The 23,161-nt window shown below is 38.9% G+C and overlaps 1 protein-coding gene across 4 annotated transcripts in view; it reads right to left on the bottom strand.

Annotated features, from left to right (window-relative positions):
* PPP1R12A (protein phosphatase 1 regulatory subunit 12A) overlaps nucleotides 1-23,161 on the bottom strand; it is a 115,567-nt gene that overhangs the window by 61,976 nt on the left and 30,430 nt on the right. For all 4 annotated transcript variants that reach the window (XM_071552163.1, XM_071552164.1, XM_071552165.1 and 1 more), the window contains exon 2: nucleotides 10,919-11,049. In XM_071552163.1, coding sequence (XP_071408264.1) covers nucleotides 10,919-11,049 — 131 coding nt within the window. The remainder of the gene's footprint in view (nucleotides 1-10,918; nucleotides 11,050-23,161) is intronic.

Here is a 23,161-nt window from a genome sequence, read left to right as displayed (position 1 = left end):
AATAGCTCTTCCAGAGAGCATCAAATCCAGCTTCTGATTCATGAAGCTGTTATGAAAGGCACCCTGCACAGACACACATCTTTGCTTCAAAATTGCTAAATACTCCTAAACACTAGTGAAGTAGTAAAAACCCAAAAAAATCTTACTATGTAAACAGCGCCGTCAATTTTAAATGCTCTACCTGTTGTATTTATGATTACAAAGCCAACATTTCATAACATACCGACCCATCACTGAGATCTGCACACAGCAGGTTCTACCCAGCCTCCACTTCAACTTCATGCCCAAGGAAGCACAGTAACCAGAATCAGATCTGTCTTCCTAATTAGTATGCAGGAGCATAAAAGAAACAGTGTAGATAACAGTATCTGGTTAGTCTTAGTCCTCTTGTGTTCCAAGAAACCTCTGAAAAAAGCCAGCAATAAGCTCTAGAAATATTTGTATGTAGGTGGCCACCCAACCATTACTGGTGCAAAGACGGAACAGGAAAAATTCCTACTTGCAGCATCTGAAAAGCAACTAAGCCCTTGTAATTTGCCATATCCGTATAGAGAAAAGAAATATGAGAGGTGGCAGAGTAATGTGTAGGTAAAAGTAAACAGTGAGTGAGGAAAGGAAATGAAGAAAACATGAAGAAAGTCATATAGGGAAACATATCGTATAAACCTATTTACAAAAAAGAAAAAACCCACACCAAAACCACAACAAAACAGAAAGAAACACACCCACCCCCCCCCCCAAACCTGGAATCTGGCAATGCCAGGATGAATATAGGGCAAAAACTTCAGCAGGAATGAAATAAAGCAAACCAAAAAGTAAGCACATATCAAATTATAATTTCACGTTGTGAACAACTGTTCTCTCTTCTTTACTTTGAAGTCTGCACCCTATTGTGCAAAAATGAAGGCCGAGTTTGAGAAATATCTCATTGCAGCTGCAGAATGCACACAGCACCTCCAGCTCACAATACTCTCCACTTGGTTTTCAATTACAATGGTTGAAAAGAAGAGGTAACAGCAGCATGGAGGCAGAAGGACTCCCATGCTGCTGCCCACTTTCCTCAGCTAATTCTTCATGAACAAGAGCTGATCATTGCACCAGTAGCTCACCACCCCTCCTGCCTTGTGCCAAAAGCAGCATTGCTATCTTTGGGTATATTAGCACCTCAAATAATGATCTGTAACTGTTGATTCCTATTTCAGTGGAAGTTATGAGCACAGATTTAACAAGCTTATTTTTCTCCAACAGACACTTGTTGGCATTTAAATCAGAAAAATTTAAACACAGGTCAATTCTTTTACTGTGCTAAACAGGTATTAGTGTATACGTAACTACTGCATCACAGAACTCACCTTTTTTGCAATTATATTATGTAATAATACAGTGAGCATATTCTATATAAAGCAACACCACTACCACAGTGCAGGTTTTCGTATCACTCAGTAGTACTGAACTTGGTCTGAGCTGTAGTTAGAATCAGCACTCTGCACTTCATAGCAGTTGTTACGTATCCAGTCCACTTTGATTTTCCTTGAAATCACATTTCTTCCAAAAGAAACTCCTACTTTTTATTCAAATTTGATAGGCAGTACCTCATCTGTAATAAAGGGGTTTCAAATAATTCCTTCTTTATACTTTTTTCCTGTCCTATCTGCTCTTCATGGAAAAATCCCACATTTGTGTCTTAGTATCTGAATCATATCCAAATAAAACACTCTCATCAATAAATAGCAGCCCTGCATGTGTAGAGATACCACACTATATTTACATGCATTTCAGAAGAATTCAAACAGCTTTTATCCTGCCTCATTCAGGTACAATACTAGAAAAACACACACAGATTAGGACCATTTGCAATGAAATGATGCAGTTTAAGACAGTCAACAAAAGACATGATTTAAGAAAGAATAAATATGTCACAAATTCCTTTAGTGTCATTAGAGAGTCTACTGTATGTGTCAGGATAAAGGCAAACTCACAATAGAGAAAATGGCTCAAGTAAAAGCTGAAAGAAAATACTGAGATGCATAGAAGTGACACTCGATATCACACCTTTGAAAACAATATTCAAAACCTACTTTGCTGCAAATTAAATAATTCTTATATTAGATAACTGAATAAAATATTACATAGAATAGTCAACAGCACTAACAACTCCATAGACTCCAGTCTAAGAAGAATCACCACTTCTCTCTCAAACATCAGTTTTGAATCAATTGATGAGGCCCTCACATTTGACAGTGTGCCACATTCATGAAGCATTTGTGCAATGCAAACCTTGCTCATGTATCTAGTGCTGCTCTCTCATGTTCCAGTCATGCCTAGAAAGCAGGAGTTTATTGGTGGCAATGGGCAGTTACAAACCATCAACCAGGAAGGAACTGAGCGTTACATTTCTTGGGAGTCTATCCAAGCTCCCAGATTGCCGTATCTATCACTGTTCTGTAAGTCTTCTCTTCCATATGTATCACATTCAACTTCAGAATTCAGAGGTAATGCATCTACTCTAAATTGTTCTCAGGATACCAATAAAACCAATGTTTTGTGATAAACAAGTAAGATCTGTCCTATGCACATCACTTCTCCAAGCAGGATGGTTTTTTTAGACATGATGTGCACTTTCAAATTCTTTTTCAGTCAAAAATTACAGGGCTCTGAGCTTTACACTGGGCATCAGTCCCTTGACTTTTCCTCAGATCCAGTGAACTGCTAAATCATATTACAAGAAAAAAGATACTTTCCGTTAAGTCATATGTCCCTGAGAGAGGTATCTCTGAACTTAAATTCCAGTACATTTATCCTTAGAAGAACAGAAACACAATATACTTGCTAAAAAACATTTAGGGCCACAAGTAGAGATGCACACAGTAATATAAACTGAAAGAAAGCAGCTACAGAGCACATGTGCCTTTGTGCATTCTAGAGTGACCAGTTCTCCTGGACTCAGTTGAAAAAGACACATCAAATTTGTTGGGTACTACAGGCTCCAGTAATCCATAAACCATAACTTACTGTATCTTAGTCTGTCAGCTTGGTTTTATCCACACATCAGATCACAGCTACACAGTAGAAAAGATTAAATTCTACCACATAATGACATGATTTTAAAAAGGGAATTTCACCATCAACCTTAACTTTATTAGGCTTTCATTATTCTTAGGATGTCCCTATATGAGACAAAAACATGCTGGTAACAGTACAGTGTCCCAGTACATCTTCATAAAAGAAAATGCCAACTGATACGAGCTCACTGACCTTCTCCAAGTTTCCCCACTATTTTATCTAACAGAATTTAGCTTTATCCTTGCAGATATCTAACACAAGTTTGGAGAAGGAGGAACTTCTATATTGCTGATAAAGAACAAGCACCACACTTTTGACTGGGGTAGGAGAGGACATTACACAGATGACTATCACACTGGCATATTTTCCCTCCCATTAATGTTTCTTCTCAATTTACTCTTCCAGAAAAAAGGCAACAAATGGAAATTAATTAACTGAAACAATCTTCCAAAGCCTGCAGTGACCTTTTCACAGCTCTCAAAACAAACCTTGCATCTTTACCAGTATCAACTTGTAAGAGTCCGTCATTCTAGGAGAGCTGTTTTTATTTGGTTGGGAATAAATCTTCTTTCCCTGATTTTATTTTGTCACATGGCTTGCTTTATGACATATCCTTCTGAAGTCCTCATTTTCTGAGTGGTTGTATCAAGTTTTATCTTTGGTTCTTTTTCCTTTTAGTTCTACTCCTCCAGTTAACATTTCCTCGTGTCATTTAAATAAACGTCTTTAATCCTGACAAAAACACTCATTCACCTTGTAGCCTCTCTACTAGACCAAACTCCATACTAGTTTGCATAATCAGTTTACATGTGGTTTACCGCAGACCACGAAATTCACCTTGTCATTCACAAATCCAAATTTCTGATTATTCTCCAAAGATCCATTTCTGAATGTATCACTAATAGCATCGCTTCCTACTCAGTTAAACCATAACAGGGAACATGGCTGAAGGAGACAGAAGCCATTCCTGACAATATTATAAGTCTGCTCTGCCTAAATGTTTTGCTCTTTAGGAATAAAACGGGTTACCACAAAAGAGTTTATATTAAAATCCCTCAGTGAGTAAGAAACAGCTTCAGTTGATCAAGTTATTAAAACTTTGAAATAAATGGTTTAAAACCAACTGCTTTGAAACATACTTTCTGACACCAACACCGTCAGATATCATGAAAGAACCTCCAACAGTACCAAATGACTCAGGCTCATGAAGTGGGAGATGAAACAAGGGACTCCACCACTGCACAGACAGCTCTACACAGCCAGGCTTCTGGTCACAAGTACAAGGTATGTCCAAAAAGCAGCCCAGATACATTTTTTCATGTGCATATCTATGCCAGCTGCTGCTGGCAAGCTGGTCAGCTCACTTATCCAGAAGAGAATAAACCCTCCAAGCCCCCGGAAGACTTCACTTTTGCTAATAATTCCCACACTGCGTGATCATTAGATAATGCAAAAGAGGAGGCAAGATCCTGTGGAGGAAGCAAAACCAAGGACAGGAGGGAGTATCTGCCTGTTTGGGCAGCAGTGAATTCTCTTTACCAGCCGCTGCCAAAGAGCAGGAATCACTCCCAGCCTGGACCCACAGCAGTCCCCACAGGGCAATCAGAGCAGTAAGCAAACCACCCTATCACTGAACATCCAGGTATCCAACTACAGGTTTGCCCGACTGTCTCTCAGTCCTCTGGATGTCACACAATGATCACTCACTTAGTCTTAATGGACTGTTCCTAAAATAGGGACATCTTGGGACAATGGTTTGCCGAGGCTTCAGAAAACAAGTTTGGCTGGGTTCACTTTCAGGTGTCTGGAGTCTGGAAGAACACGTGGCCCTCACCAACAACCCAGTGGTTACACACACACCTTTTAAAGTCTGCTTTAAATTTTAGGGAAGGAGGGGATACAACATGGGAAACTTCAGGCAGGACGGAAAGTGAGTGAGCTGGGTTTTAAAGCAGCAGAGTTGGTCAAGCTGCTATTCTCTTCCTAAATAAACTGAGTGAGGAGGCTTTGAACTTTTTCTCTTTCTGACTGCAATCATATGCTTCACCCTTAAAAACCTCTAACATAAACAAGGTATATTTTGGAACTGTGCTAAGTCTGAGGGCTTGTATGTGTAACTGTGTATGAAAAATGCGTCTCAAACATACAGAGTTATCCAAGCATCCATTTAACAACTACCCTATCCACAGAAATTAGAACTTCAAGAAGAATCCAAATGGAGGCAATACATGGTAACTTTTCCTGTTAATACCCTTCCAGGCTCCACCTACTTTCATGAACTTTCTGAACCAGATCCCATTTGTATGTGTGTATTCTGCATTTGTATTTTTTTATATATCCACTCTCTGCGGATTTCTCAGCTCCTGAACCCATAAGGAATTTTAGTATCTACAGCAACATCTGGCAAACTGTTGTAATACCTACTACATGAAGGTATTCTTCCCTCAGCAGACATCTCTCTCTCCCTTCCATTTTTGGGTTTTTTTGCATAAAAGTGTAACTGTCACTGACTTCTACGCTTGTTTAGAAAAACACTTTTCTTACACTTGCTGGGAGATGCACCTTCTTTCATTCTAGGTAAAATGAAAAAGCATTATTATTTAAGTAGCATAACTGCACAGTAGCCTCTAAATAGTTGCAAACAAGCTCCAAAATACATCAACTACACACTCACAACTAGGCATCCTACAGGAAAATAAATTTTTAACATAAACTTTAATTCTTGACCAGAAGAGAAATTACTGTAATTTCAGATTTATTTTAAATGAATCTGGTGCAATACAAAGCAGAGAGAAATAACAAGGAAGCATTTAAAATTGGTTTTCTAAATGCCACTTTGCACTATTTTTCCCTCTTCAATTATATTTTTTGCATTCTGTAAAGGAATTTATCTATTTCCTAGTACTGAAATAATATACATGCTTTTAAACTAGAAGAGATCTATCAGATAAAATAATTAATTATACACAAATACACTTTTACAGGAGTCTTACAAAGGTAAATTTGAGGGTCCTAGCCATTAAATACCACCTTAAGGAGTGCACGTAAAATTTCAGTTCAAGTCCTCCTCCATTAAAGTTTCTTTCCACATAATTAAAATCTTACAAATCATTTGATACTGACTTTTTAAGTTCATACTAGCACATTAGAGAAAAAAAGGCTCCTTTGTTTAAAGCTTTTTATATACAAAAAAAAGAAGAATAGAAAAGGAGAACAAGCTATAAGAAATCCACCTGTTTTGACAATTTTGAAGAATTTTAATTTAAAATATGTTCATATTGAAAGTACTTGTAAGACAATTCACACAAACTAGATGAACAGTAGCTTAAATAGGCAACTCTAAAAAGTATTCAAAGAATTTCCAGGAAGCTGAAACACTCCCAGCACTTACAGATATCAGAAACTACGGAAACAACAGTTGCTCTCCATGCCAGTTTTTGCTTTACATCACAACTCCCCCTCTGCAGCCAGATGACACTTTATTTCACACTATACTATGTTCTCTTGCTGTGTATTTCACTTGGAGTGGCCTTCTAGAAGACTCATGTTTCTTAATCTGGAAGATACATTTTTTTAGAAGAGACAGGAAGCATACTCAAGAGAAGACAGCTGTTCTGAAGGGCAGGAAACCAAAATGGGCAGGAGACACGGCAGGGAGGAGATGCCGTAGGACTGTGAACACAGTGGAGGATAAACAGGAACAGGGAACATACCCACAATAACAACCCTACTGACCAGACAGCACAGTTAGTGAAAGCAAAATAAAACCCCAACAAGTGGAGGCTACGCCACAAATCCACTCAGTCCCTCAGCAATCAGCATGGCACCAGCACAAAAACATGGCTGAAATGGTGGCTCCCTGAGATATCCAGAGCTTTTTTCAGAGACGCTCCCTACCACGTACATATCCTGTACCTCTCACAAACCTCCAGCACATGAGCAGCCTCACTCAGGAACATCTGAGAAATGGAAGGTACTACTTAAGGAAAATGTGCACATTATAGGACACATATATACATTACAGTAGCCTTCCTGTACCTAAAAGGGCCTCCATGAGAGCTGGAGAGGGACATTTTTTACGGCAGCATGTAGTGACAGGACAAGAGGGAATGGCTTCGAACTGAAACAGGGCTAGCTTAGATTAGATACTAAGAAGAAATTCTTCACTGTGAGTGACATGTACTGGAGAACCAGAAGACCAGGCCCAGACAGCATTGATTTAGTAAAGGCAAGTCCTGCTTGACCAACCCAATGCCCTCTTACGACAAGGTGACCCACCTAGTGGATGAGAAAGGCTGTGGATGTCGACTACCTGGACTTCAGCAAAGCTTTTGATATGGTTTACCACAGCATTCTCATGGAGAAAATGACAGCTCATGGTTTGGGCTCTTTCCTCACTTTTCATTGAGTAAAATACTGGTGGGATGGCCAGGCTCAGAGAGTGATGGTGAATTGAGTTACATTCAAGTGGTGGTTGGTGCTCCCCAGGACTCCACATTGGGGCCAGTCCTGTTTAATATTAATCTTTATCGATGATCTGGACGAGGGGGTTGAGTACACCTTTAGTAAGTTCACAGATGACACTAAATTGGGCAGGAGTGTTGATCTGCTAGAGGGTACAAATGCTCTGCAAAGGGATCTGGACAGACTGGATTGATGGCCTGAGGACAACTATATGAGGCTCAGCAAGAAGTGCCAGGTCCTGCAGTTGGGTCACAACCACCCCAGGCAGCGCTACAGGCTGGGGCAAAAGTGACTGGAAAGTGGCCCAGCAGAAAAGGACCTGGGGGTGGTGGTTGACAGCAGCTGATCATGAGCCAGCAGTGTGCCCTGGTGACCAAGGTGGCCAATGGCATCCTGGCCTGTATCAGGAACAGTGTGGCCAGAAGGACCAGGGAGATAGATTATTATCTCTCTGTACTTGGCACTGGTGAGGCCACACCTCAAGTCCTGTGTCCAGTTCTGGGCCTCTCACTGCAAGAAAGACACTGAGGTGCTGAAGTGTGTCCAGAGAAGACAACAAGGCTGGTGAAGGGACTGGAGCACAAGTCCTATGAGGAGAGGCTGAGGGAGCTGGGGCTGTTTAGCCTGGAGAAGAGGCGGCTCAGGAGTGATCTTATCAGTCTCTACAGCTGCCTGAAAGGAGGTTAGAGCCAGATAGGTTCAGTCTCTTCCCCCAGGCAACAAGGAACAGGACAAGAGGAAATGGCCTTAAGCTGTGCCAGGGGAGGTTCAAGCTGAACATCAGTAAGAATTTCTTCACTGAAAGGGTGGTGAAGCATTGGAACAGGCTGCCCAGGGAGGTGGTGAAGTCACCAGTGCTGGAAGTGTTCAAGAAATGACTGGACGTGGCACTTGGTGCTGTGCTTTAGTTGATATGGTAGTGTTCAATCAAAGGTTGGACTCCGTGATTTCGGATCTTTTCCAACTTAAATGATTCTATGGTGAAACACAGGAACAGGTTGTCCAGAGAAATTGTGGATGCTGCATTCCTAGAACTGTCCAAGGCCAAGTGGAACAGGGCTCTGAATAACCTGGTGTAGTTTTAGATGTCTCTGCTCACTGCAGGCAGGTTGGAGTAGATGATCTTTGAACTCCCTTCCAACTCAAACTGTTCTATAATTCTAAGATTCTAAACATAAAAATGTGTTTTGTAAATATCCTCAAAAAGCTCAGTTGCTTTCTTAGACACAATTTCAGATTTTGAGACGTGCAAACCTGAAATAATGCTAGTATGCTATCATGTAATATTTTTATTATGAATTGTAAAAATAAAAGCATTGTGAACAAATTCTATATATTAACTAATTTTGAATGTTTGGAGATTTAAAAGATTGCACTATTACAAGAGAAATAAATTTCAGCTATGTACATCTGAGGGAAGCCCTAAGAAGACTTAAGATGGCAGCACAAGAAACCGTCTCCAATTTGAGAGGCTCTGCAAAGCTGTGGAACAAGCAGTTCCACAAGAGGATGGGAAAGGGAAGCACAGGTCAGACTCTCCCCAGCCCTTAATCAACAAAGTTAGGAAACACTAGAACTCATTCCTTGACTCTCTTCTCTCTTGCACAAAACAGGAAAAGAACAGGAGAAGTTCTTTACAAAAATGCCAGTCTAAATCATAAGGAACTGAAAGAAGACAAGCTATTAGCTGTAATCTTTTCAGAACTATGTACATAAGCTCCATAATTCACCCACATTCACCCAAGCTCCTTTCACCTTCCCCAGTTTTGCTTCAGCTGCAAATTATGCTTTGAAGATTTCAGTTTTGTGTTATTCGATGCTGAACACCTGGAGAAGCAGATTGAAGAACATCTAAACTCTGTGGGCCTCATCAGATATAAATATTGCTCCATGCAGGTCAGGTTACTCTTCTCAGTTGTATATGAAGTTTGTTTCAACAGCTTATCTTCAAATTTCCATGCACCTCAAAAACATGGCTCTGCCAATAGCTTAGATGTCCCACATGATCATACTCCAATAATCTCATTCCTCTAAAGTCTGTCTACAGAAAATACGCACACAGGTTCTGTTCCAGTCTGAGATAAAAAAAGGTGACGGAATTCAGACAGTCACATCAATAGTAAAATACTGTTCTGCGGACAAGGCCATTGCTGTCTCTTTCCCAAACATATGCCTACATTAGGCTGCAATGACAAATCAAGAGCATTTACTCAACTTTTTCCTACTGTGGAAAAAAAGGCAGGTGTTTTACCTCCACTAGACTGAAGAAAGGCTTATATTATCTCAGTTTGAAGGGAAATTCTTGCCATAGTATAGCCAAAAGTAAACACTTGCAGTACACAGGCAAGGGGGATTACAACATCAAACATCTGAATAGCACAGAAACGCAGATTACAGAAGTTTTGGTCACACAGTGCCCCAGTTTTACTGAGGATATACAAAGCACTTCACTCGATAAACACCCCCCAAAAAAAATCCAGTTACAAGAGTTACCAGAATTTTTCATTTTCCTTTAGGTTGAGGCAAAAATCACAGAACAAACTCACTACTGCCATTTTTCACCAGTGTAATTAGTCTATAATCACATGAGAAAGCACCGCTTTACGTTTTATCCAAACCTTACACTGAATCAAACATCACAGTGAATTTAGCAGAATTAATGAAGTGTGTGTTTACCCAAAGGGTGTTTGGAAAGACACTGTTACCTGCTTAACTGCAGCAACATGTACTGAACAATGTATACCACACATTTTCTCAATTCAGTCATTATTTCAGGCTCAGACAACCTCTGGAAAAAGTTGATTTTAGCATATCTTCAGTAGCGCTCAACAGACTTCAAGAATAACAAAACCACTCCTGGAATTCATTAGTCAGTAAGCTTTAATTAATACTGTAACAGGCATCGAACTTCAACTAAGATTTTGCTCCACAACCAAAATAACTAGCAAAAATCACTGTTCTAGACCATAGCTGAAAAACTAACATTTCAAGACTGCAAATACAACTTATCTCCTACACACAGACTTATCCTGCAATAATGTTTCAGACTACTAATAAATGTAAATTTGAACATTCCCCACGTGCCTCCCCCCATAACAGCCTTCCTACAGCAGAAAATAATTAAAAAAATAATCTGACAATCATAAACAGTCTTATGTTTTGTTGATATCTACGTAAGATGCAATCTAACAAAGCCAGAAAGAGAAAATGCAATGCACAAAGTTATGGACACAGAACACTTCACAGCCAACACATAATATAAAAGTATTCTTTCTCACTACACATCCCGGAGGCAACTAAAAAGACAATTTATGAATACCATAAATGTATTGCCTCTCTCACAATGTATTAGCAAAATACATTGATTGAAAAAAAGAGGAAAAAGTCTTACTCTGCTATATCAAGATATCCACAGGAAGCAGCTGCATGTAGAGGGATCCAGCCTTCATTATCTGGTTGATTAATATTTGCTCCATTTTCCACCAGAAATTTCACCATATCTACGTTATCATCTATACACGCCTACAAAGAGAGAAAGAGTTAAGAGGTAAGTTCATATCAAAGCTGTTCTACAATACTGGGCATCTCTTTAACCAACATCTTCAGGAGAAAAGGTTAAGTATTTCCAGGTTTGTTGAGGAAGTAGGTTTTAGTTGTTGGGGTCCGACAGCAACACAGGAAGAACTTGAGAGATAAAACAGCAGGTGTTTCGGATTTGTGAAACTTTTTAAACAAATGAATTCAAACAGAGTTTAACAAAACCAAAACAATGATTTTCTCAGGTAAATGTTTCCTGAGAAGCCGTTTACAATCCCCACTGCAACCTTCTTCTCCAATACAAAGAGGCTCCTTTTATAAAGTCCCCAGGTCCTCACTCCATCCCAGGCCTAGATCAGCCACTTGAGTGGGTATTAAAAGTGAATAAACAGTTACACCATGAAGTAGAGTAGTGACTAAGAGACACGGAGCAGTTTGGAAACAATACCATAATGTCGTTTTACCTGTAATAAAGTTAAGACTAAGGAGTATGAAGGGGATGCTACACTGTATTTCAACATCCTCTTGCTGTTTTCGAATGCAATATATTCTATACCACCATAAATCTTTTAACAGTCTATTAATCACCTGTGTTTATAAAACTTAGTAGAGCATCAACTTGGCAATTGCAAAAATATCATGTGTGCACATCTCTTTAATTACCAAGTAAACAGTGTTGCCCAGATGCAGAACTAGTGCCATTCTCCAGATGTCCATCTTGACTGACTGCTATTCTTCTTTATTTGAGTATTTTTCTCACAGGGTGCTCGATGAGTTTTCCTGCCAACTTCCAGACTGCTGCCCTTAAAAGGGCAGAGCAACTGAGAGAAAAGTCCCTCTGAATTTCAGGACAGCAAGAACTCCAAACAGCCAGACCCCACAAGACCGGTATTAATTTTTTAGCTTAATAAATCAATAATACTACATAGCCAGATGGCTGAAATGAGAACATTTACTCCTGAGCTCCTAAATTCTTCTAGAGAATTATGCCCCTAATTAAATACAATTAAGGTATAAATTTTACTTTTCAGAATATGTCTGAAAAGACCAGAAATTACATACTGCTTTAATAAGGAAAAAACTCCTCAGAGTTCTTTATTTTTTAAGCATTTGGACATTTCAAGATGAACCCTGGAGCTTTCCTCCATTCTGCAATGCTGAGCAGCAGCTACACAGAGAGATGTGTTGCTGCCCAGTTTAACCAGCCAAACAAAAACAGCAACAAACCATCCCTCTTTGACCCCACTTTTTTTAGTTAGGTATGAACTTCAGGCTTTGTTTAGAATCCAACACAGAATTGTTTTAATGAGCCTCATCTGGAGCTTTTCACCCAGAAACGTGCAGCCAGACTGCAGTACACTGTTGCATTATTTGTTTTTCAGTTAAACACAAACTCACATACTTGAGTGCAAACATTCAGAGACCTTCCTACCTTTTCAGGGAATTCTTGAAAACTGCCTTGAAACTTTTTGTCATACCCATCCTTAAAATCAGCAATTCTTTGAATAAAATAATTTCTTAATGCCCTCCAACAATAAAGACTAGACATTCTCAAGCACATTGTTTTCAATTTCTTCCACTTTTCATCAGTGTACAAAGCTCATACACTAATAACAAGCTCTGAAAGAAGAGAATTTCTCTTGTTGTAAGACATTTTGTTACGTACATGAATAGGAATCAAATGCAAGACATGATATATCAGTTACAGAGGAAAACAAATTCAAGAAGCTCAGATGTTTACACTTAACAGATACACTAACCCAGCCATATTCCACGCATTTCATATATCCAGTTTTTCTGGGTATTCAATTTGCCCAGCCACCGACATTCTACATCTATAACAACATTCATCAGTTAATTATAAACAAAAATAAATTTGTATCAGAAACATTTTTAAATATAGATATTTTAATATTACATTTTAATATGCTGCATACTTGTATATCTTAAAATCCTCTATAATTCACCATCTGTGAAAAAGGATACATTAAAATTGATTAACACTATTAAAAAAAGAAAACAAAAAGCACAACCAACTGGTTGAGACACAACCCAACACAGAACAATCCTTGCCTATTTTTCAAGTATACATAAGTAAACCTGGCAAGACATACTCATAAAAATACTGTTGCTAAGTGAATCAAAAGCTTACATATGCAGCACATTAAAAGACATATGACTAAGTGGCTAAAAATATTTGACCAAATTTGGGCAGTTTATTGTGCCATACACGGCAAGAATCAGGAGAGCTCAAATACACTTCTCATGTAGATTGTACATTCATTACAAGAAAAACATTTTATTGAAAACTCCTTGTGGCCTCTAAAAGGGTCATACCTAGCGTAAGGCAAAGAAAAGCAAATGCAATTGATCCTGTTGATGAAGAACACGTATATAATGCATCCTATTTCTCCATGTCCCCTTTCTTCCTTAAAAGCACCACAGGCAGGTGTTTGGCAGACTCTACCACTCTCAGCACCTTCTATATGAAAGGCACCTCCGACTATCAGTAGGTATCTTAAGTCAGAAAGCCAAGAAACAAATGTTATAAAAGTTTTATCTCAACGTATTTTCATGTCTACTACTGTGCTGCTCACTTTAAAAGCAATGTTTATCAAGTGTCAGAAGTGACTCTTGTTAAAGACTGACATCTCAACCACAAAAGGAAAGCTTGTCAGAGCAACCTGATAAACTTAAAGCAACAGCCTCTGAACAGTCTGCCCTTCCAGACCCCAGCCTGAAAGTTACTACAAAAGAAAAAGCAATGTGCATGCAAGATGTAAATAACAAGTGTTTCACTGATGTTACAGTGAGTCAAAAAGATAAATTCCCATGATTAATTCTGTCCCAGAATCTGCACAGAGGACAACTGTGGGCTCTTCTCTTTCATGTCTGTTACAATCCTTTCAGGATTCATCTCAGTTCTTAGAGTTCATCTCCCCTCATCCCCAGTCTCTCCTTTCATGGCCCACAGTTCCCACTTAGAGCCTCAGTTACCACTTGGCAAAACAACAGGTCATCCTAAAGCCCTTTCTGCATGCTCACAAACCACCCCATCTGCGGAGCACACACACTAGCCCACTCTTGGGGCAAGCAGAACATGGGAACTCACGCTTGAGACATCCTTCAACCCATGCGCTGTTTTCTGTCTCTCATCCCCAGCCTCCCACCAGCTGATAGAAAAGCAGCATTTCCACATGAAACACTCATTATCCTGCCAAATTTGGTCTAAGTCAGCCATTGAGACCCAAACAGAATGACAGCTGGACAGTGCAACCACATAAACTCTTTTTACCTTTGGGAAGCAATTTAGAAACCAGGCTAATCAGTCATAAAGGAAGTAAAGTAAAGTTGAGAATACAAAGTCTGGTTTCCTTTTCTGATAAGAACAAAGATGAAATCTCAAAGGAAGTACATGGAAGTCCAGGAAAGAAAACCACTTTCCATTTGTTTGACAACCTGAAACCTGGACTGCAAATACCAGCAAAGACCAGCAGTGAGTGGCTACCATACAGACCAATCCTAGGTAGCTCCAGCAAAAGCAAAAACAACATTTTAACCTTTTCCCATAAATACTCTAAAGGGAATAACCAGACACCTGCTAAATATGCTAGACTGTTAGCTGTATTCACCATGACTTTTTATCTCAGTGCAAATGGCATGTGATACAGCTGGCTCTCCTTACTACCAGGTGTTAAGAACACTGGTGAAAGGCAGACGTGGCTTAGTAAGTAACTTTAAAAATAAATAACTTTAGAAGAGATATCAAAAGTGCTTGAGTTCCTCAGCCAAGGAATTCAGCAGACAGCACGTCCTCCCGAATGATTGGAAAAACAAGTCTATAATTAATTTAAAAAAATCAGAACTCTTGTAGGGAAAGAGACGACCAACCCATTAGACTACTGTCCCATGCACATGCAGAAGAGCTGTACAGTATGTACCTTGGCAGGGCTACAATTTTTATTGCTTTTCATTAATGGTAATATCCAATGAGGTGTTGGTATCTTATGAGGTTTAGACATTTGATTTTTTTACCAACAAAATTTTGGTAAAATTTTCTCTGTTTTCTAGAGAGTGATTAAAACTTACCTTTTACTGTTACTTGACTAGTATTCTGATCTATTCCATAAATTAAGGTGTTGTGTCTCTTAACAGGAAAACAAACACACATTTCACTTCTGCCATCACATTTCATTTTTCCTTATTACTCTTAGTATGGAAAGGAGTCAAAAATATGTACATGGCATAATTACTTAAAGAGATAAAACAAGTCAAACATCCATTTTGAATTGCTGCGTGAATATCAGAAATACAAGAAAGATCTCACGTAGTGGGACCTGGTCCCTTCTATTGATTTATTTAGTGAACTAAGCCCGGTAAGTCCAATGAAACTTAGCTGGACATGAACATCTTTGTTACTGCACCCAAGAATCAAATTAAAGTGGTAGAGCTGGTTTGCTGTTTCCTGTGCTCTTCACCCTGTGTTGCTTGCTCCCTCTGCCATCACACACCACAGCCCCTTAGAGCTACACTGACATTCTGTGCTAAACTGAATCTAAACTTGATCAGAAAGGTAATCGGAATATAAAAGTAAATAAAGTAAGAGAAGGACAGCAATATATTCCTATATTTAGCTGATTAATGCAGAATTATTTGCTTTGATTATACTAAAATTGTTTTCATATTTGAAAAGATGCATTGCTCTGAAATTCATTTTCATGTCCTAATTCCACTATCAGAGAAACGAAACTTTGTTTTTCTCTGAAATTCCACATATTACAAGTCCTGTGTCAAAGCTTCTTGCTTCAAACTGACTTTTCAAAGGACACATTCTGAGCTACTTCTACTACTAATCCTTTTAAATTTGCAACACATTTTAGCCTGCTTTCTTGTTTGCAATTATTTCACAGAATCATAAAACTGTTTGGGTTGGAAGGGACCTTAAAGAACATCTAGTTCCAGAATCCTGACATGGGCAGGGAACACCAGGTTGCTGAAAGCCCCATCCAACCTGGCCCTGTACAGAGTTCCTAAGGAAACACATTACACATTATGTCTACTTGACTACCCTCCCTCCTTCCCTCCCTCGTAGAGCAATTTCAACTGAAATTGAGACAGGAACAGAGGCTGAAAAGAATCAAATTCATCAGTTGTCATGAAAAGGTGGTTAAACATGAGGCCTCTGAAATGACGCTGCCACAGAGCAGTCCACAGTGTGAACCCGACAATCACCACCTCTCCCTGAGCCCTCCTGTTGACCCTCCAGTGAGCAAAGCACCATCACAGCAATCCCTCAGTGTGAACACTGCCCTCAGTCTGCAGTAACTTCTGCCCTCGTGAGAGGAAAAGTTTTGTTAGGCCAAAGGATATTATCGTTCACTAGTCACATCCTCTATTCATCTTCAATGTCCTTGGGGAAAAAAGAGCAAGTTTACATGTTGCAATTTTTAATTTTACTTTTCTCTTTCAATAAACCACTAACTTAGAAGGTCTAAAATAAAATTTGGTCGAAAGACCCAAAGCAAGTTTGAGCAACACTTTCCACTTTTAGAACTCACATATTGAAGTTGCATATTAATTAACAATGTAGCACCCACAAGTGAAGGGGCAGTAAGGTGTATGAAATGAAAACATAAGCCTCATCTGACTTTCAAGAGACAAATTTGAAGTAACCTGGCAGTTATGTCACTACAACAAAAGAGGAATGGGGTTTTTTCACCTGAACTTGTTCCTAGGTCATTAATTCAATGTTTCTGTAAAAAGTGTAACATCTTAAGCTTCTAATAATAGTAATGGCAATCTCCTAAAACTCACTGAATATTTGGGAATACTTTCAGGATAAGGGTAAATAACAATGACCAACAAATTAGGTCATGAAATATTAGTGATTATTACACCTATTTACTATTTCAGTAATCTTTATGAAAGCAGGTATTTCAAATTTGCTGGGTATTCTATTTAATACAGATTAGAGGGTGGAAGGACTGCTGTTGATAGTCATGCTTATGGTAAGAAAAAGGAGAGTTTTGACACTGTAACAGAACTTCAGGCACTAATCTGGTATTACAGATGACAAATGTGGCTCAATTATGAAATTAAGTGTTCATTTGGCCAACCCACAAGTCAGCACTTCTGTTTTTCAGCAAGCTGGGGTAACACCAGATACCCTGCCTACTGACAAAATCTAGTTTTAGGATTGAGTATTTTACTTTATTAAAGAATGCTTTCTAGGAAAAATGGAATAGTTTACAGTGCAAACATTCTTGCTAAACTAGTAATATTACCCTTTAGCTAGACCAGTGTTATTTTGTTTACCTTTTTTGTAAATATTGTGTATGATGCACTTGTGTGTCATTTTCACCTAAGAATGGCCTACTATTTAAAATACTGGAGGGTTCATCCATAAAAAAATATAATTCAAATTATAGTTGCCATACCAAATAACTCAAATTCCAAAATAATTTCAAGAGTATCTCATGGCCTCTCCAAGTTCCAGCATTTCAAGCTCACTGTTTGTGTTCCTCTCACCCCAGGATATCAGTCAATCTTGGCATAACTTTCAATGTCTTTCTGCTTCTGCAGGGCAGCAAATGCTTCTCCAGAGAAATTTCTTGAAAACATTTCACTTGTAAGTGTAGAAAATGAGAATCATTTTAGACACCCACAAAAGCAGGTGAGAAAGACACTTTCTCCCAAGGAGAAAACACTACTTGAGGCTGATGCAATGTTTCATGTCCAGTCAGGTCTCATGAGGAAGGCACGCAGAGATTATTGAAACTGAGCACCCATTAACCATCTTTACTTAATTAGAATCCTGTAGAACTGTCAAACATTGACTAAAACAGACAAATCATTACAGAACTCAAACCTCTCCAGCTATTATTTCCACTTCATGTATACAACTTGTCATATTCATAAGTATATTGCAATAGCAATTCACTCAGATTTTATTGCATCTCCAAGAGATGAATAAAAGCAGGTGCTACATGAAATCAATTATTGTTTAGCCCAAATAGGCACTGAAAGCAAAATGTAATTTCCATCCTACAATTTTGTCTTGTTTTCTTTGCTACACTGAATTACTAAATTAATTACATGTCCTAAAGATTTGCTGGCTTGTAATTTATAGTTAAATCTGTAAGTTTAATTATAGGCACAATTCATGAAAAATACTAAAATTTATGACTCTTGAGACTGATATAATCTACATATTATAAAATTGATTTCACAGGGACTTCCCACTATTTAAATCTTAATGAATGCTTAATCACAGTTCTTTATCAGGACTGTAAATGGATACATATATTTAAGGGGTTTTAGAGGGCTTCAAGTAGAGATAGAATTATTCATGCCCTTTAACCTCCTGCCAAGATAAATAGGGGGAAGAAGAGAGTTGGCTGCAACATGTTATTTGCTACAACCAGAGATGCTGCCCTTTCCTGTCAGCAACCCCAGTAATGGCTCAAGACTCACTCTGACAGACATTATGTGGAAAAACAGCCTAGTCTAATGCCTGCTTTCCTATTCTTCCTATTCCCAGCTATTCCAGGCTACCAAATATTACATGCAAATGTACTTGCAAAAAAATACTTGTTTTCTTTTTTAGTTGCATGCAAATCTATTTTCAGGAATGCTTGAAATTCCCACACTAAAAGTTATCTCCTCATTCAAACCACCAAACTAAATGTTAAGTATTAAACTTTGATAGTATTCATCTATTTCAACTCAAAGAAAAAGCTCAAGACAACCTGCCAAAAACATCTGCCTAAATCCCCCAGACAATCCTGGGAAAATGAGATGTCATGGAAAAAATTATTTTGGAAGAGATCAAACCAAACATCATTGATAAACTAAGATACTGATGCTGGCAGAGATCTGTTTGACTGAATTCCTTTTTTCTCATGGTTCACAAAGCTGGTGAGGAGAGTGGACTCTATGAAGCAACCTCTGCCTAATGTTCACAAAAACGAACTTCCTTAAATTCATAGTATTAAGCATCTGAGAAACAACCTCTCCTGTTCCCTCTGGTTTCTTTCAATTTAAAACGAGTACATTCTGTGGAATTTGCTTTTAAATGTACATTCAGGTTTCTTAACCAGCTTTATGACCACATGCCAAGTGAAAGAACATGAGTTATTGGGCAAAACAGAGAAAAGAAGATGTGACTGACAGCGTGGTATTATAGCTGGGACGATGTGCAAATTACAAGCTGTCCTGAACGCTGAAGGCTTAGGCAGGTGTGTACAAATTACATATGACAGATTCTCATTTTAGCTACACATTGCTGAAACCCATCAAATCAGTACATTGGGAGTCATACGCAGAGTCGAATTTCAGGCTCATTCATTTCACAAATGGCTTTCTCAGTCTTTACAGAAGAAAGGTTCATGCCTTTACAGATTGCTTTCTGAGGCAATGTCAACAGATCAGAGAATCACAGAATGGGTCAGGTGGGAAGGGACCACGGTGGGTCATCTGGCCCAACCTTACGGCCCAAGCAGGGTCATCCCAGAGCACATGGCACAGGATTGTGTCCAGACAGAGCTTGAGTATCTCCAGCGAGGAAGACTCCACCACCTCTGTGGGCAATCTGTTCAAGGGCACAGTAAAGAAGCTCTTCCTCTTATTCAAGTGGAACTTTCTGTGCATCAGTTCCTGCCCAATGCCTCATCCAGCTGCTCAGCACCACGAAGCACAGCCTGGCTCCATCTTCTTGACATCTTCCCTTCAGATACTTAGACACTGATGAGGTCCCCCCTCAGTCATCCCTTCCCAAGGCTGAATAGGCCTGTGGCTGATGCAACATGCTCAGCAGGACAGAGATATGCAACATCTACTTCCTGACAGGTATGGAAGCAGTCATTCTTCATTGCAAAGAAATAGGGTTTAAGAGCAAACAAAACTGTCATACTGTAAAAACATAGTGCCATTATGCAGTTATGCTTTCATTAAGCATTTATTGTTACAACTTTGGCAGATAGTGACTAGTTTTCATGGTCACACAATATGTACATATTACATCTGAGAAGGAGAAAGCAGGAGAATGCAGGGAACATGCATTTCTGTCCCTGTCATATTTAATAATATGCCAATTGTAAACATAACCTGCTTTAAGCATATGGGCAACTCAGCAAGTTCATGAGCCAGTCCAAGCAGCTTTTCAGTTTAAAATATCTAATATCCTGATACACCCTAACACACTTTCTTAACCAAAATAATCTATCAAAATAAACAGATACCAAGAAAACTTACTAGAAGAATATCTTTACATAAACAAATAGGTTTGTTCCTTCTATGTTCCTTGTATTAAATTTAAACCATATATTCCAAGTCTTCAGGTTTTTTCCTCTGCTTCTGACTATCACCTCTATACAGTTCTGTGTTCTTCAGAGTGGGAAACTGCACTGCCTTGGAAGAAAGCAAACCTGAACACACATTTATCAGTGCTCCTCTGTGAACTCTTACAGGCTACATTAGTATTCCAGTCATCAACTGACTTTAATCTTCTGCATTAGAAGGATCTAAGGGAAATTTTCACTGTTCCCTAATGAAGAGCTGAGTAGAATAAAAGTAATAACACTGAATTTAGTAAAAATAGTGATAACCCTTCACCCCATCAAGGGGAAAAATACACATGTTAACAGAGCATACTGGAGTAACCAAGACAGCCTTTCTGTGCGCTCACTTTGCTATTACACATTACACTTGACAATAAAAAGCACATTTAGCAGAAGAAACCAAAATTACAGGCACAAAAAGGCAATAAGACACTCACTCAATTAGCACTTGCCATTTGTAGTTTTATCCTTTGAATTATACAATGGATTAGTAGTAAAAGCAGATGTAGTAAAGCTGATAAGGCTGGTACCAGTCAGGAGTTTTTTTATTCCCCAAGCAGGAGAATCTATGCAAATAAAAGACTGATTTATTTAATTCAATTTAATGTAATAGAATAAAAAAGTACATGTGAAGTATGAATTATGCATGAGTTAGATTTACATGCATTTTATATGTAAAAAGTTCATGTAATCATGTCATACAAGGATGAAATCAAGAATTAAATCAGAAGTAACAATGCCATTTCAAATTGTTTAAACATTAATCAGGTACTTGTTTATCCAAAGTGCATTTTGTACACCAAATCACATACAAAGGCAGGACTACATCTAAATAGAAAACTTAACCAATTGCTTCTCATAATTTTCCATTTTTAAGGAAAGAGTATCTTGCCACTGCTAGTTTCTCTTCCTAGAATGGAAAAAGAAAAGCTCTTCTTGTCTAATCTCAACCCCAGTACATTTTTCAATTTATGATCAAATTTACAATTCTCTGAATTGACTGGACAAATTGGGAAGCATTTCAACTCTTTAAAAATCCTATTAACTCTTGAAGATGACGTAGGTTGCAAATCAGCAGGTTCAGGATGGAAGTATTGAGTGTCTCACTAAAATCTTAGCAGAAATTCGAGTATTTTCTTAAAAACCTCAATTAAATACAGTTTAAGTGGAATTATTCAAACTTGTAGCAGTATATTTAACAGTATATATCAAACCTCAGTCCTCCTCAGGACAAGCTTAGCTCTGAAGCAGAGCAACAGAGAAGTGCTGATTAACCTCCAGAATGGTTCTGTTAGCACAGCATGTTTTATACATAGCAGTGATATACACGCACTTTAACTTCACTTTTCAACAAAAAAAAAAACACAAGAAGCAGCTCTCCAATTTTCCTGTTTAGAAAAGACTAGCTATGGTACACACATATATGCATAACTTCATAAATTCATTTCTTCATCAATTGGTTTCAACAAAAGCGGAAGAAACTGGGACCTGGTATGCTTTCTGTTCTATTAGAAGTTTGAAGGAATTACTCATGGGATCACATTAGGTACAGACAACACTAAAAAATTCAGTGTCGGGTAATTTCCATAGACATTTTCCTTATTTCCACATTTTAGGTACATACAGAGCATCGTTTGGAACTAGTCCAAAGCCGTTTTTCTCATTTAATCTGCACAAAGGAAAGTCCCTGTGGTCTCCAAAAGGTGTACGTGTGTGTGGCTCGGCTTCGCGAATGAAGATTTGGGAAAGGTTGTCCCCACATGGGTGGGCCCTTCCAGCCTGGGTTCTTGCAACAGTCAAAGGTCACCAAGACGCAAATCCTCTGCCAGAATAAGATCAGCTCAGGACATGTATGTATGTATGGCTCGGCTTCGGGAACGAAGATTTGGTCAGGGCTCTCTCCGCGTGGGTGTGCCCTTCCAGCCCGCACAGTGGATTTTTTAGGTGAGGCACAGCGTGCACAAAACTGGCCCCAGCCTTTGCTCCGAAGGTTCATCTGATGCAGCCGAGCGAGCTTGGATGGTGACAGTGAAGTCCTCGGGACTAGAACCTACAGCCCCCGGTATTCCCAGGAGGTCTCCCATCCAAGTACTAGCCAGGGATGACCCTACTGAGCTTCCAAGATCTGACGGGATCAGCTGTCAGGGTGGCATTTAACTGGCTACTCAGGATATACCTGGAGCCCAAATACAAGTCAGACTAGGCACTCAAGAAATCCTTTCAAAGTTAATTAAGGGTGTATTCATGCTGTGCCTTTGCTAAGTTTGCTAGATAATCTTCTAAAATACTGAGATGAAATATGTTGCATGTTTCAGAATAGAAACAAAACTGTTTGTACAAACAAATAAGGAGAATAATAATCAAATGCACTACAAGCCCATGTCAAGTATAAAGAATAAAACAAGTATTCAAGATCAAACTCCTCCTCTCTCAAAGGCCAGCTATGCAGCTGTCCATCTGCAAAGATACGGTTTGCAACTTCTAAAAAAGGCGTTTTTGCCACAGTGCAACTTAACACCCTTTTCAATGGGCTCACCACATCATGAACTTGCTGAGCAAACCCGCACGGATTGAAGCAAAGACAAACCTGCCCTTGATGAGTGTGCAAAGGAAGGAAGCTTCCTTTGCCCCAGCAGCAATCCCAGTGCCACCTCCAACAACTGTCTTTTGACTGCATCCAAATGCTTCACTAGCACAAGAAACAACCATGAGTACTCCTAATAGAGACACACATCCAGCGATTGATTTCTAGTTACAAT

This window comes from Pithys albifrons, chromosome 3 (assembly GCF_047495875.1).
Source record: "Pithys albifrons albifrons isolate INPA30051 chromosome 3, PitAlb_v1, whole genome shotgun sequence".
Taxonomy (NCBI): Eukaryota; Metazoa; Chordata; class Aves; order Passeriformes; family Thamnophilidae; genus Pithys; species Pithys albifrons.
This window is presented reverse-complemented; position numbering and strand designations above follow the sequence as displayed.